Source organism: Lynx rufus, unplaced genomic scaffold (assembly GCF_022079265.1).
Source record: "Lynx rufus isolate CCGP_SWC_20201006 ecotype Redwood Valley unplaced genomic scaffold, mLynRuf1.p SCAF_8, whole genome shotgun sequence".
Taxonomy (NCBI): Eukaryota; Metazoa; Chordata; class Mammalia; order Carnivora; family Felidae; genus Lynx; species Lynx rufus.
Genome location: NW_025814896.1, coordinates 121615435 through 121631263, shown reverse-complemented (window position 1 = coordinate 121631263; position 15829 = coordinate 121615435). Strand labels below are relative to the sequence as shown.

General features: G+C 38.4%; 2 protein-coding genes across 12 annotated transcripts in view; one reads left to right on the top strand and one right to left on the bottom strand.

The window, feature by feature from the left end:
* ITSN2 (intersectin 2) overlaps nucleotides 1-15829 on the bottom strand; it is a 146469-nt gene that overhangs the window by 126791 nt on the left and 3849 nt on the right. The window lies entirely within an intron of this gene.
* LOC124503980 (translation initiation factor IF-2-like) overlaps nucleotides 9159-15829 on the top strand; it is a 49737-nt gene continuing 43066 nt past the window's right edge. Inside the window, exon 1 of the mRNA XM_047069228.1 lies at nucleotides 9159-9184. Coding sequence (XP_046925184.1) covers nucleotides 9159-9184 — 26 coding nt within the window. The remainder of the gene's footprint in view (nucleotides 9185-15829) is intronic.

The window sequence follows — 15829 nt, the reverse complement described above, 5'->3', positions numbered from 1 at the left end:
CTCAGTTTTTCTGTAAATTTTAAGCCGTTCAATAAAGGTGTATATATTTTTTCTTAAAAAGGCAAATACCATGGAAGTAGAAAGCTTCGGGCAGAGTAAAGGTAAAACATGTACCTCTAAATTTGACAACATTCATCTAAAACAAAATACCTACTTAGCCCACTTATAGGAATTTATCTTAATAATCCAAAGAGGGAAAATAGAATGTAAGGATGCATATTACAGTGCCATCAATATTTTTAAAAAATACAAATAAGGTTACTTTATCCAACAGAGAAAGGAATAAGAAAATAAATTTCACTCAATACTACACATCTACTACAAATGATAATTTCAAGGCTATAGTGGATACGTAATATCTGTGATATAAAGTTTTTAAAAAATACAAAATTCTGGGGCGCCTGGGTGGCTCAGTCAGTTAAACACCTGACTTCGGCTCAAGTCATGATCTCATGGTTCATGGGTTCGAGCCCCACATCAGGCTGTGCTGACAGCTCAGAGCCTGGAGCCTGCTTCCGATTCTGTGTCTCCCTCTCTCTCTGTGCCTCCCCTCTTCATGCTCTGTCTCTGTCTCTCTCTCAAAAATAAAAACACTTAAAAAAATTAAAAAAATACAAAATTCTAGAATATGGAGGCAAATACTCAAAATTACATACGCACATGTCAAGGATTAGAAGAAAACCTCTAAAAGGAAAGGACTTTATCCTTGTGAAACACCTAATAGAGTATGACAGACTAAATGTTTAATATATATTCACCAAATAACGTTTATCACGGTTTTGTTTGTAATAGCAAAAACTTGAACAAACCAAACATGTGAAAACAGGAGTATGGGTAGTAAACAGAGTCTATTTACTAAATAAAAACAACACAGCCATTAATACTTATGAAAATTATGGAGTAACACAAAAAAAATATCTTCCAGGTAATAAACAGACAAAAATCTATAGTGATTCTAATTATGTAAAAATTACATAGGTGTATATATATATATCTATCTATATATGTATATATATATATTCTGATTCAAAAGCATTAATATGCTAAAAGTAGTTGACTTAGGCTGAAAGACTGTAAAGAATTTTCTTTTCTCTACTTTTCAAGTTTTGTTGTTGTTGCTATTTTTTTTAATCTCATAGGAACCACATATACCAAAAGGTCAAGCAATTAAAAACAGACAAATATTATGACCTTAGTAATTCAAAGAAGTCATGGTAAATTTACAACTTGTCTTTCAAAAGTTAGCAATGTCTTCTAAGGAGTTTTTTTCTCTGACACCAACCAATTCTCCAATTCTCTGACACCAACTGGGTGTCCAACAATTCCATTCAATTCTGATACTATCTAGAGTTACGCAATCCTCACACATTAAGGCCTCAGTCCTGCAAGACTGCCTCCACTTCAGACACTGGTCACAAGTCCTGGGCCATCTTCTGACCAGCTGGCTATAAACCAGGGGTTCCCATGATCCCCTCCCTGGATTTGACAATTTGCTAGAAAAGTTCACAGAACTCAGAAAGAGTTAATCTGTGTTTACTTAAAAAAAAAAAAAGTTGTGTTTACTGTTTTGATATAAAGGATTAAAATTCAGGGGCGCCTGGGTGGCGCAGTCGGTTAAGCGTCCGACTTCAGCCAGGTCACGATCTCGCAGTCCGTGAGTTCGAGCCCCGCGTCAGGCTCTGGGCTGATGGCTCGGAGCCTGGAGCCTGTTTCCGATTCTGTGTCTCCCTCTCTCTCTGCCCCTCCCCCGTTCATGCTCTGTCTCTCTCTGTCCCCAAAATAAATAAAAAACGTTGAAAAAAAAAATTTAAAAAAAGGATTAAAATTCAGGAATAGCCAAATGGAAGAGACACATTGGGCAAGGTCTGGGGGGCAGGGCACGGAGCTTCCATGCTCTCTCTGGGCATGTCACCCTCCCAACACCTCAGTGCCTTTATGAACCTGGAAGCTCTCTGAAATCACTGTTCTCGAGTTTTTGTACAGCTCAATCTCCAGTGCCCACCTCCTCTTCCTAGAGGTCAGTGGGTAGGGGGAAAAGTCCAACCCTCTAATCTCTTGGTCTTTCTGGTTGTCCAGCCTCATCCTAAGGCTATCTAGGGTTACCACTCTAAGTTACCTCTGAGGTAGCATACCTCAGGTGTGATGAGAAGGGGTTTATTATGAATAAAAGACACTCATCACTCAGGAAATTCCAAAGGTTTTAGAAGCTCTGTGCCAGGCACCAAACATCAAATATACTTTTGCACGCTTTTTTAACACAATAGCAAATATAACCCAGAGCCTTGCTCTTGTCTATATTTCAGTCTATTATAAACAATATTACGCAACAAGTCTGTTTTACCAAAAACAATTAACTAAAATTACCAATCTCCTCTCAAACCCAGCCATGATACATCTAGTGCTAAAAACTACAAAGGAAAGTACACTCCTCCAGACACAGCCTACTGCAGAGGCCTAAAGAGACTGGCATCCAAAACCAATGCCACACCCCAGAAGGTCCTGTGTGGGAATAGCTTCTACCTGTGAATGGTAGTTTCCAATGTCAACCAAAACACAAACAGAACAAGAGAGCAGAGGAAAGAAAATGAAACTAGTAGCCAGTGGATACAAAAGCATTATCCATTTTCCTAATTCTATCAGTTTAAAGTTTTTTTTTAAAAATATCAATTCGTTTTAATTACTGGAAAGTATGCTATGACTGCAGCAAAAAGAATACTCTAAAATAGAACGTCCTAATTTACTGAGAAAGCAAATATAAAATAATAAGTGTGGAACAAGGATTTTAAAAGCAAACTCCAAGTTCTGACAGGGAGAAAAACTACCACAAAATAACAAGAGATACTCTTACATGGAAATAGTCATACTAAAACCAACAGTGTATCCAGAAAATATCTCTGAGCAATAACACCTAAGCAAAACAAGGCCTTACTTCCCCCAAATACTTCAAAATCACAAATTTACAAATTCTCTTCACCAATCTCAATTCTGAAGAGTCATGGACTTAAAAAAAAAAAAAAAAATCTGGCAATGGGGCACCTGGGTGGCTCTGACGGTTAAATGTCCAACTTCAGCTCAGGTCATGATCTCATGGTTCCTGATTTGGAGCCCCATGTCGGGCTCTGTGCTAAAGCCTGCTTCAGATTCTGTGTCTTTCTCTCTATCTGCCCCTCCACTGCTCACATACTCTCTCTCAAAAATAAATGAACATTAAAAAAATTTTTTTTTAAACTGGCAAACCTATCGTTGCTCTTTCTGAAAAAAACACAAATGCACAAAATGTGGCATACAATTCCAAAAGTTTCAGACCTCCAAAGCCAAAGTGTGAACTTACAGAGGATTCGTGTATTTCATAGTTAAGCCCCTTAATTATAAATACATGAATTCCCATTTTAAAAAATGTATACAATATTAGACTGTGAAAGAATCCTTCTATTTTATATTCCATTCATTCTCTATTCTAACCATGGCCCACCTAAGTGGGACAAGAGACCCAATCTAACCCCCTGCTCCCATTTTTCAGTAGAAAAAAAACTTCATGATGAAGAATTATACAATGCAACAGTTACACAAGAGCAAAATGGGCAACAAAATTGGGGTGCCTGGGTGGCTACGTTGGTTAAGCATCCAATTCTTGATTTCAGCTCAGGTCATGATCTCACAGGTTCGTGGGTTTGAGCCCCATGTGGGGCTCTGTGCTAACAGCACAGAGTCTACTTGGGATTTTCTCCTCTCTCTGCCCCTACCCTGCCCACACTCTCAAAAACAAATAAATAAATAAGTAAATAAGAAACAAAACTAAATCTAACACTGATTCTATAATTTTTTTAACATTTATTTATTTGAGAGAGTGCACGCGTGTGCACACATGAGCAGGGGAGGGGTGGGGGGGTCCCAAGCAGGATCTGCACTGCTAGCACAGAGCTGGACATGGGGCTTGATCCCATAACTTGAGCTGAAATCAAGAGTCAGACACTTAACCGACTGAGCCGTCTAGATGCCCCAATTCCATAATTACAGCTAATTCAAGAATAGCAACTTAAACCACATCAAACTCAAGACAATACCCATGATGCACTGAAAATCTAAGTGTGGGTGTGCACAGTAGGAATTTTTCAATGCTGGCAAAGCACTGTATAGCTAAACTAAATTAGAGCCCTCAGTAAGCTCTACAAATTGGTTAATTGTAGTTTATGAACACTAAATTTCAGTAATCGTTACTAACTCAGATTATCAGTAAGTAGTCCATACTGATATACAAAAATCGAAGACAATGGACATGAAAAAACAATAGCTCCTAAGAAATGAGGAACTAACTTGCATGTTAGTTTCATTTATCAGGAAAAGCCTTCTGCCCCAGCATGTGTCTCGAACCATACTGAAGAAGCAGCAATCTGATCCAAACATTTTCAGCCATTTTCCCACTGTGATTCTGTAGCATAACTCATCAGTAGCATAAAATCTAATCTCCTAAATTGGATCCTTCACACATTGCTGGTGGGAATGTAAAATGATTCAGCTGCTTTGGAAAACAATTTGGCATTTCCTCAAAATGTTAAGCATAGACTACCACATAACTTAGCAATTCCACCCCTAGGTATGAACCCAAGAGAAATGAAAACATAAACCTATGTCCACACAAAAGTCTGTATACAGATGCTCACAGCAATATTATTCATAGCCAAAAAGTGGAAACAACCCAAGTGTCCAACCACTGACGAATGGATAAACAAAATGTGGTATCCATACAATGGAATATTTGGTCATAAAAAGGAATGAACTATTCATATATGCCATAACAAAGATGCACCTTAAAAACATTATGGTTGTAAAAGGAACAAATCACAAAAGACCATGCATATTTTATGTTCCCATTTATATAAAATACCTAGCAGTGCAATTGCTAGGTAGTAGGGTAATTCTATTTTTCATTTTTTGAGGAGCCTCCATATTGTTTTCCAGAGTAGCTGCACCAGTTTGCATTCCCACCAACAGTGCAAAAGTGTTCCCCTTTCTCTGAATCCTCTCCAACATGTTATGTACCACAGTTTCTTTATCCATTTATCCACTCATGGCCACTGGCTTGCTTCCATTTCTTGGCTATTGTAAATAATGCTACAATAAACATAGGGTATGTATATCTTTTCGAGTTAGCGGCTTCATTTCCTTTTTTTTTAGGTCAATTTATTTATTTATTTTTTTTAAATCCAAGTTAGTTAACATATAGCGTAATAATTATTTCAGGAGAATTTAGCAATTCATCACTTACATATCACACCCAGTGCTCATCCCAACAAGTGTCCTCCTTAATGCCCTTTCACCCCTTTAGCCCTTCCCTCCACCCAACACCCTTTCAGCAACCCCGAGTTTGTTCTCTGTAACACAGTATTTATCTTTTTTTTTTTTTAATTTTAGGACAGTTTTAGATTTTTTTTTTTATTAACCTGTTTTATTTTTTATTTTTTTAAATTTACAACCAAATTAGTTACCATATAGTGCAAAATGATTTCAGGAGTAGATTCCTTAGTGCCCCTTACCCATTTAGCCCATACCCCCTCCCACAACCCCTCCCGCAATCCCCTGTTCTCCATATTTATGAGTCTCTTCTGTTTTGTCCCCCTCCCTGTTTTTACATTATTTTTGTTTCCCTTCCTTTATGTTCATCTGTTTTGTCTCTTAAAGTCCTCATATGAGTGAAGTCATATGAATTTTGTCTTTCTCTAATTTCACTTAGCATGATACCCTCCAGTTACATCCACGTAGTTGCAAATGGCAAGATTTCATTCTTTTTGATTGCCAAGTAATACTCTATCATATATATACCACATCTTCCTTATCCATTTATCCATTGATGGACATTTGGGCTCTTTCCATACTTTGGCTATTGTTGATAGTGCTGCTATAAAACATGGGGACGCATGTGGTCCTTTTGAAATAGCACACCTGTATCCCTCAGATAAATGCCTAGTAGTGCAATTGCTGGGTCATAGGGTAGTTCTATTTTTGTTTTTTTGAGGAACCTCCATACTGTTTTCCAGAGTGGCTGCACCAGCTTGCATTCCTACACAGTATTTATCTTAATTTCACTTAACAGGTACAACAAACGAAAGTCACCAATTACTAATAAGAAGGACATATTTTTCTCACTTTAGTCAATATCTGAGAAAAAGGTTACTATTATTTCTACCTAAAGGCTTAGGGCCCCAAATTCACAAAGCATGTTGAGACTTAAAAGCTTCAAAGATTAACTTTTCTATAAAAACTTATTACTAGTTCTAGTTCTGCAACTTGGCAACCTCAGTTTAAGATGTTTAAATATAAATTATAAGTCTGACCTTTTATAAATGTTAAGTTTAGCCTACAAAGAATCAACCATTAAACCGAGCAGGTATAAAAGAACAGAAATGGTAAAGTAATACTGAAGTAGTTACTATTCCAATAATATTGCAGATTTAAATTAAATCAATTCTAGAAGAACTAGTCAACAACTTTGAACAAGATAATTCACCCACACAGAGGGGAAAAAAAACACCTAAGATTAGCTTGTGACTCAGCCTGCATTGCTATGAGGGGAAGGTGGGGGAGCTGGCTATTAGGTCTGTTCTCTTCAGTCTCCTATCAGGACTAAATATGAAAACAAAACTATTTACTTGTCTTGAATAAGAAGTATAGAGGGAAAACATTCATATAGATGCTTCACCTTCAAGTAAAATATTACCTCTCTGAAACAAAGATAACTTTCTAAGTTCTGAAGCCATTCACATCTATATAAGTATTTTAAATTTTTGCTGAAAACAAAATTAAAAGGTAAATGGGGAAAATGAAGAAAAACCACAAGTATAGTCAATATTTAAAAACCTTTTTTTTAACGTTTATTTATTTTTGAAAGAGAGAGAGTGTGAGCAGGGGAGAGGGAATCACAGAATCTGAACCAGGCTCCAGGCTCTGAGCTGTCAGCACAGAGCCTGACACGGGGCTCGAACCCACGAACTGTGAGATCATGACCTGAGCCGAAGTCGGACGTTTAGCCAACTGAGCCACCCAGGTGTTCCAAGTCAATATTTTTAATGTACAGAGAACTATTAAAGCAGATAAAGAAAACATTAAGACCTCAAAAAGACAGTTTTCCATCAACACCCAAAAAACAAATAATCCAGTGAAGAAATGGGCAAAAGACATGAATAGACTTCTCCAAAGAAGACATCCAGATGGCCAACTGACACATGAAAAAATGCTCAACATTACTCATCATGAGGGAAATACAAATCAAAACCACAATGAGATACCACCTCACACCTGTCAGAATGGCTAACGTTAACAACTCAGGCAACAACGGATGTTGGCAAGGATGCGAAGAAAGAGGATCTCTTCTGCATTGCTGGTGGGAATGCAAACTGGTGCAGCCACCCTGGAAAGCATTATGGAGGTTCCTCAAACAAAAATAGAACTACCCTAAAACCCAGCAACTGCACTGCTAGGTATTTATGCAAGGGATACAGGTATGCTGTTTCGAAGGGACACATGTACCCCAATGTTTACAGCAGCGGTATCAACAATAGTCGAAGTATGGAAAGAGCCCAAATATCCATCAACGGATGAATGGAAAAGAAGATGTGGTAAGGCACACCTGGATGGCTCAGTCGGTTGAGCGTCCGACTTCAGCTCAGGTCGTGACCTCACAGTTGGTGAGTTAGACCCCTGTGTCGGGTTCGTGATGACAGCTCAGAGCCTGCAGCCTGCTTTGGATTCTGTGTCTCTCTCTCTGCAACCCCCCACTCACATTGTGTGTGTCTCTCTCTCAAAAATGAATAAACAGGGGCGCCTGGGTGGCTCAGTCGGTTAAGCCGTCCGACTTCGGCTCAGGTCACGATCTTGCGGTCCATGAGTTCGAGCCCCGCATCGGGCTCTGGGCTGATGGCTCAGAGCCTGGAGCCTGCTTCCGATTCTGTGTTTCCCTCTCTCTCTGCCCCTCCCCCATTCATGCTGTGTCTCTCTCTGTCTCAAAAATAAATAAACGTTAAAAAAAAATGAATAAGCAAAACAAAAAAAAGATGTGGTATACATATACATACATAGTATATACATGTATATATGTATATATATACATACTGTGTATGTACACATATATACACAGTATGTATATATATACATATATACACAGTATGTATATACACACACACACACAATGGAATATTACTCGGCAATCAAAAGGAATGAAATCTTGCCATTTGCAACTACATGGATGGAACTAGAGGGTATTCTGCTAAGCAAAATTAGAGAAAGACAAATGTCATATGACTTCACTCATATGAGGACTTTAAGAGACAAAACAGATGAACATAAGGAAAGGGAAGCAAAAATAATATAAAAACAGGGAGGGGGACAAAACATAAAGAGACTATTAAACACAGAGAACAAACAGAGTGTTGCTGGAGGGGTTGTGGGAGGAGGGATGGGCTAAATGGGTAAGGGCCATTAAGGAATCTACTCCTGAAATCACTGCTGCACCATGTGCTAACTTGGATGTAAATTATAAAAAATAAATATATTACAGAAAGTTAAAAAAAAAAAAAGACAGTTTTCAAAAGGGGAAATGAAACTAATGAATGTCAATGTCACAAATAATCAAGGAAATGCAAATTAAGTTGCTTCTTCCAATAAACTTATTTTATTTATTTATTTATTTATTTATTTATTTATTTATTTATTTATTTTTTAATGTTTATTTCTGAGAGAGAGACACAGAATCCAAAGCAGGCTCCAGGCTCTGAGCTGTCAGTACAGAGCCCGATCCAGGGCTCGAACTCACAAACCCACAAACCCTGAGATCATGACCTGAGCCGAAGCCGGAAGCCCAGCCGACTGAGCCACCCAGGCGCCCCTAAACTTTTTTTTTTTTTTTTAAAGAAACATGGCTGGGGCGCCTGGGTGGCGCAGTCGGTTAAGCGTCCGACTTCAGCCAGGTCACGATCTCGCGGTCCGTGAGTTCGAGCCCCGCGTCGGGCTCTGGGCTGATGGCTCAGAGCCTGGAGCCTGTTTCCGACTCTGTGTCTCCCTCTCTCTCTGCCCCTCCCCCGTTCATGCTCTGTCTCTCTCTGTCCCAAAAATAAATAAACGTTGAAAAAAAAAAAATTAAAAAAAAAAAAAAAAAAAAAAGAAACATGGCTAATACTCGAGGCCAGCAAAGGTGAGGGGAATGAGTGCTGCAGACATAACTCATGGGGGTGCAAACTGGTATTGCTCTTCAGAAGGCACTTTGAGAACATACAGCAAGAACCCTACCACTGTTCATATCCAATAAACCAGTAATTTCACTTCTGGGAATCTGTCATAAGAAAACGATGATAAATGGGGTAAATGTGAAGATGTTCACTGCAATTATTAGTTATTATAGAAAAAAACCTGGAAATAACCTGAGTGCCCCACAGTGGGGCAAATCAAGTATTATGCTGCTACTTAAATCAAATTCATTGTGACCTGTAAATTATATCTCAATAAACCGATTGTTTTAAGTTTATTTATTTATTTTGAGAGACAGCAAGAATGGAAGAGGGGCAGAGAGAGAGAATTCCAAGCAGGCTCTGTGCTATGAGCTCAGAACCTGCTATGGGGCTTAAACTCATGAACTATGAGATCATGACCTGAGCTGAAATCAAGAGTGAAGACACTCAACTGACGGAGCCACCCAAGCACCCCTCAATAAACCTATTTTTAAAAACACAAGTTTGGCTAGACCATATGATAACCTGGAAACGGCTTACATTCTTATAATTAAAATTTATGAAAATAATAGCAGCCAACAATCACTGCATACTTCCCAAATTCCAAGCCTGACACTCAGGTTTCTATGTGTTATCACTGACATCATCATTATCAGGGCCATCCTAGAAGGGTCTGAGGCTCAAGGCCACTCACCAATTATGGGGCTGGCCCCAGATAAATTACACTTTAAAGAAGGCCTTATTGTAAACATTTTCATAGGTCCCTTGAGAATGTTAAAAAAAAAAAAAAAGAATTTTGAAATTGAATTTTAATTATTTCAGAAAAGAGAGGTACAGTGCCCCTGACATGCCCCCTTCCCTCCAAGCATAGCCAAGGGCAGCAGTCCTGGCTGACCTAAGCAAAAGACAGGCTTGATTATTATTGTTACCATATAGAAAGAATTTATTATGAGATGGTCACACTAAACATACATTATCTCTTCATCCTCATAAGAATGCTATGGATAAGTATTATTATTAAATCTCCACTTTTTTTAAGGAAGAGAAAACCAAGTCTTTTCGAAACTTACATTCACAAAGTTAGTAAAAAGCCAAGCTGGAACTAAAACTCACTCAGCAAAAGCCATGTTATACTCAACTACCAGGCTGTATTATAAAACATGCACAATAATATATATCTAAAAACACAAAAAAGAAAAGATACGGTGCATAGGAAACACCAAAATGTGGTTGTTATTGGTTGCTGGACTTGGAATGACTTTTTCTCCTACTTCTTTTTTTTCCTATTCTACAAAGTTTCTTCAATCAGTACATATTATTTCCACAGTAAATATATGTTTAAGTTACATAATGAGAAATAATGTTAAGGTGAAAAAGTAAAAGAATTTGGAAAAATATTTTCATTAAATGGCAGGTTATATTGTTAATATAACTCAGAAGACAAGCAGTCAGTATACTTCAAAATTAAACTAGTAAATTTAGAGAAAAATGCCTCTTAACAAAACTAGAACAGAAACATAATGAATGCTGGAGAGAAAAAGGAAGTGATATCTAATCAAATGCACCAATAGCCAGAGAGAGGTGTAACTAGAACCCCAAGTCTTCAGGGTTTGCTCTTTCTCCTAAGGCTCTGACTTCTGGCAGAGGCTGCCAGTGGGCCTACCCCACCAGTTCACCAAACTTCCCAGGGCATTTCAAAATCTTACCAAGATTACATCAGGACCCTCTAACTTCCCCCATTACACTGGAAAAAAGGGGGAAGTCAGAAGAAAAACTGAGCCTTGTTTTAGAGAAGAGATCTAGAAGGAAGATTCAAATACTCTGAACACCAGAAAAGGTACACTGGGGTGAAAGAGTTATTTATTTTATCAGGCTTTCCCAGAGGCAAGGTTAATAATCCTGTAAGTAACTTGCTGTTCCCAGAATGGGAAACTTCCAAGCCTGTTTTCATTCAATTTGTCTCTGGGCCCCTCCCTCTCTTTCCCCCCTTTCTCACTGAAAGCCCAGTTCCAATGCTACTTTCTCCATGTAAGTTTCTCTATTTTATATACTTGGAAGGTTGATTCCCTTCCTGATATCAACAACATCACCATAAGCACCTTTAATCCAAATTGACAAATATTTACCAAGTCATCAGATGTATAGCACTTGGATAAGATGTATAACAGCAGGGAATAGAGGTTCCTGGGTGGCTCAGTCAGTTAAGCCCCCAATTCTTGATTTTGGCTCAGGTCATGATCTCCCGGCCACAAGACTGAGCCCCACATCAGGCTCTGTGCAGAGTGTGGAGCCTGCTTGGGATCCTCTCTTTCCCTCTCTCTCTCTGCCCCTCCCCTACACGTACATGTGCACTCTCTCAAAATAATTAAATAAACGTTAAAAAAAAAAAAAAAAAGAGCAGGGTATACACAAAAGGAAAAGGCCAAAACTTAGAATTCCATATAGGTACTAAAGAAAGGACAAAAGATGAGCACCTAACTTTGCTTTAGGGAACCAGAAAATTGTTAGATGAGTAATCTCAGAGGAAATGACTCCTCAACTGAGTAATGTGAACTAATCAATAGGTATTACCCAGTAGGCTAGAAAAAGAGATTTTTTACGAATTAGGAACAGAAACAGGCAAAGACACACAGGGAAAAAAAAGCTGAGAATTAAAAGACAATGTCACAGGACTTCATACATGAGGCTAATAATAGCACCTACCCCATAGGAATGCTGTAAAAATTAAATAAGGGAGTAAATATAATGAAATTAGAATAGTGTTATATATGAGAAGTCCTATATAAACGTTAGCTATTATCGTTGATAAAAATCCATAAACAAAACTAAGAAAGAAACTTGGAAAAAAAAAACTATAACTATATGGCAAAGAGTTACTATTCTTAAAATATAAAGAATCCTTAAAAATAACCAAGCGATGAAAATGCCAAAGAAGTGAGAAAGAGCAGAGGTAAATATTTCTAAAAGTAAAATCTTTAAAAATATGCCTTCAAAAATAGAGAAAGAAAAACAAGGTGGTCTTTATCAAATTAGGAGATTAAAAAAAAGAAGCCAATGTTTCTGACGATATGGGAAACAGGATCAGTTTCACTGGTAGGAGAACACTTCGGTACTGACAAGTTTTTCTAGAAGACAACTTGGCAATGCTTTTACATGGGCCATAGGAAGTGTCTATACCTTTTGATCCATGACTACGACCACTACAACTACTAGCAATTTATTCTAAGGAAATAATCATAGATGTGAACACAGATATGGTTACAAAGATGTTAACTGTGGCACAATTTAAAAATATAGGGTTGCCTGACTGGCTCAGTCAGTAGAGCCTGCAACTCTGTTTTTTTTTTTTTTTTTTGTTTAAGTTTATTTATTTTTGAGAGAGAAAGAGAGAGAGAAAGCATGAGTGGGGGGGGGGGGGAGAAAGAGGAGCAAGAGAGATCCTAAGCAGGCTCTGCACTGTCAGCTCAGAGTCCCATGCAAGGCTCAAACCCACAAACTGTGGGATCAGGACCTGAGCTGAAGTTGGATGCTCAACCAACTGAGCCACCCAGGCACCCACCCCACCTTTTTTTTTTTAATGTTTAAGAGAGAGAGCATGAGCAGCGGAGGGGCAGAGAGAGGGGGAAACACAGAATCTGAAGCAGGCTCCAGGCTCTGAGCTGCTAGCACAGAGCCCAAAGCAGGGCTCCAACTCACAAGCCATGAGATCATGACCTGAGCCATGACCTGACCGACTAAGCCACCCAGGCACCTCCCCACCTTTTTTTATGGGGAGCCTGCAACTCTTGATCTCAGGGTCATGAGTTTAAGCCCCACATTGGTGTGGAGCCTACTTAAGTAAATTTTTACAAACAAATAATAAAACTTAAATTTAAAAAATACAAACTACTTTAAAGTTACAGAACCAATATGAGAGGATAATATGAGCATATTAGCTGTGAGATCTTGGTAAAATTACTAAACCTGTCCTTGTTCAATCTTCTCAACTGCAAAATAAGTAATAATAGAATAGCTTTTATGGAGAGGCTGAAGACTAAGTGAATAAAAAAATACATCAAGTGTCTCAAAAGTAACTAGAAAACAGTAAATGCTCAGTAAATGTCAGACGTTGTTAACATTCTATAGTAGCAAAGCAGTATTATTTAGCCAAGAAAATTATGCTGTAGATAAGTATGCAATAAAATATAACTATTTTTTGATAAATGTTAGTAAGCGTAAAAGCAGGTAACACACCACAGTATATAATCCCATTTTTTGCAAAGACAAATTTCTAGAAGGATATCTACCAAAGTATTAAGAGAGACCATTTCTCTGGGTAATATGATTCTCAGTGACTATTTTCTTCTTTCAATTTCCCCTGTTGCTTTCGAATTTTCCAAAAGAACATATATTACTCATCACAATAAAAATGGTATAAACAGAAAGCCTATAGGGTTTAAAAACAAACACAATATAGTGCTTTTAGGAAAAGTAAAATTAAGGTATCTATTCCAAACCATTTGATAAATCTCTGCTCTAGTCATGTTGTATCTGAGGTTTGTTTGTCTGCCTTTAAGTTATTAGAACATAGAAATATTCAGGGATCTGCTGGGTGCAAACCCAATAGTTATATTAAAATGACAGGGGTACCTGGGTGGCTCAGTTGGTTAAGCATTCAACTTCAGCTCAGGTCATGATGTCGCAGTCCGTGGGTTCAAGCCCTGTGACGAGGTTTGTGCTGACAGCTCAGAGCCTGGAGCCTGCTTGGGATTCTGTGTCTCCCTCTCTTTCTGCCCCTCCCCCACTCATTTCTCCATCTCTCAAAAATGAATAAACGTTAAAAAAGCCTTAAATAATAAATTTTGCTAAATACAATACGTGAAATATAAGTTAACACATAAAGCACAAACAATAATCTTTTCCCAGGTCTTTCATTTTTTAATAATAACCTTGAAAAAGGCAAATTTACTTCTCTCAATTACCCCCCACCCAACTACCTACACATTCCCTACTCCCATTTCCTGCCTTACTTTTTCTCCACAGCACCTGGCAAATTCTAACTTCTAGACAGTTGATTGTCTCTCCTCTTTCTTCTTGAATATAAGCAGCATAAGGGCAGGGATTTTTGTATATTCTGTCAACTGCTTAAATGCTCAATGCTTGGGGCAGTTCCTAGCCTGTACGCACACAATATTTGTTAGAGGAATTTGGTACCATGAATGAGCAGTAACTTCTGTTGGGTTTAATTTTTAGAATGAAAGATGGTTGTTAAGAACAAAGAAAAAGTTAAAGCAGATGACAGAAAACAGAGGGAAAAGGCATTTTTCCCCCACCGAAGCCCCCAGAAAGACAAAGATGAGGTAAAGTCAACCTAATGTAGAAAGCGATAACAAAGATGTATTTAAGAGGGAGCTACAGCATGTACTTTATCAAGATGAGATTACCACCATGCTACAAAGACTATAAACCCAGGTATGGGAGAGTAACGTTCAGAAAAAGGTTGGGGTTATCTGTATCTAGTCTAAACGGCTCTTAACATCTCAATCATACAAGTGATTCTGTTCTCTAGATCCTGAAGGAGCCAAAAACTCCAAGTCAGAATCACAGAATGAGGACCACACATTAGAAGGAAGGAGAGGTGGACAGGGAAAGCCTTCCAATACAGGCTGTCTCTGCAGCAGGACAACATCAATTTATAAGCATTTCACTGGAACATTAGCAGAAGAGAAGCCTAAAATGCTCACAGTGAAAGAAGGTTAAGTGGAAATTAAACCATGACTTCTCTTCTACCATTCAGGTTTTCAGGACTTACCACAAAGTAAGAAAATGCGTGTTACACGTGCATCTCAGTCCACATCATTCTCTGCAAATTTCATGAGTCTTGAATTCCTCACTTATACTTACCAAAATGTATTTCATGTCCACCAAAAAGTAAAATCACCAAACGCTACACATGTGAAATTCATGCCAATGTGTTTAAGCAAAAAGAAAATGATAAAGCAGCAGTTAACAGTGTCCTCCTGTCAGAGAAAACCCTGCTAGGGTTTATCTACATGGACTCTATAGTTTGCCACTGCCCACCATTCTTTTTTATTAATATTTTTATTTTTAATGTTTTATTTATTTTTGAGAGACAGAGAGCATGAGTGGGAGAGGGGTAGAGAGAGGGAGACACAGAAAGCAGGTTCCGAGCTGTCAGCACAGAGCCTGACATGGGGCTTGAACCCACAAACCATTGAGATCATAACCTGAGCCAAAGTCGGACGCTTAACCTATGGAGCCACAAAGGCACCCCAACTGCCCACCATTCTTGACTATTCTTTCCCATTGTCAACCTCATACTAGTCAAGCGCTCCTCACGCTGAAAAGCATAAGTTGTTTAACCACCTGGATTCAAAGACTTGGAAGTGATAATCCAAAGCAGTAGTCTCTTTTGCAGATACAGACACTTTCCTCCTTCAGGCTACATCCCACCACCCCTAATTTAAGGGGGGCGGGGGAGGCAGATTCTTTAGGGGGAGATGAGATTGTGGGTCAGTTCTTCTGTTTTCCAGACTTCTTACATGGATTGTTTTGATGATAAGATTAAAAATTAAGGTGCCAAAAAGGGTATTTCTTTTCCAGTCATTTAG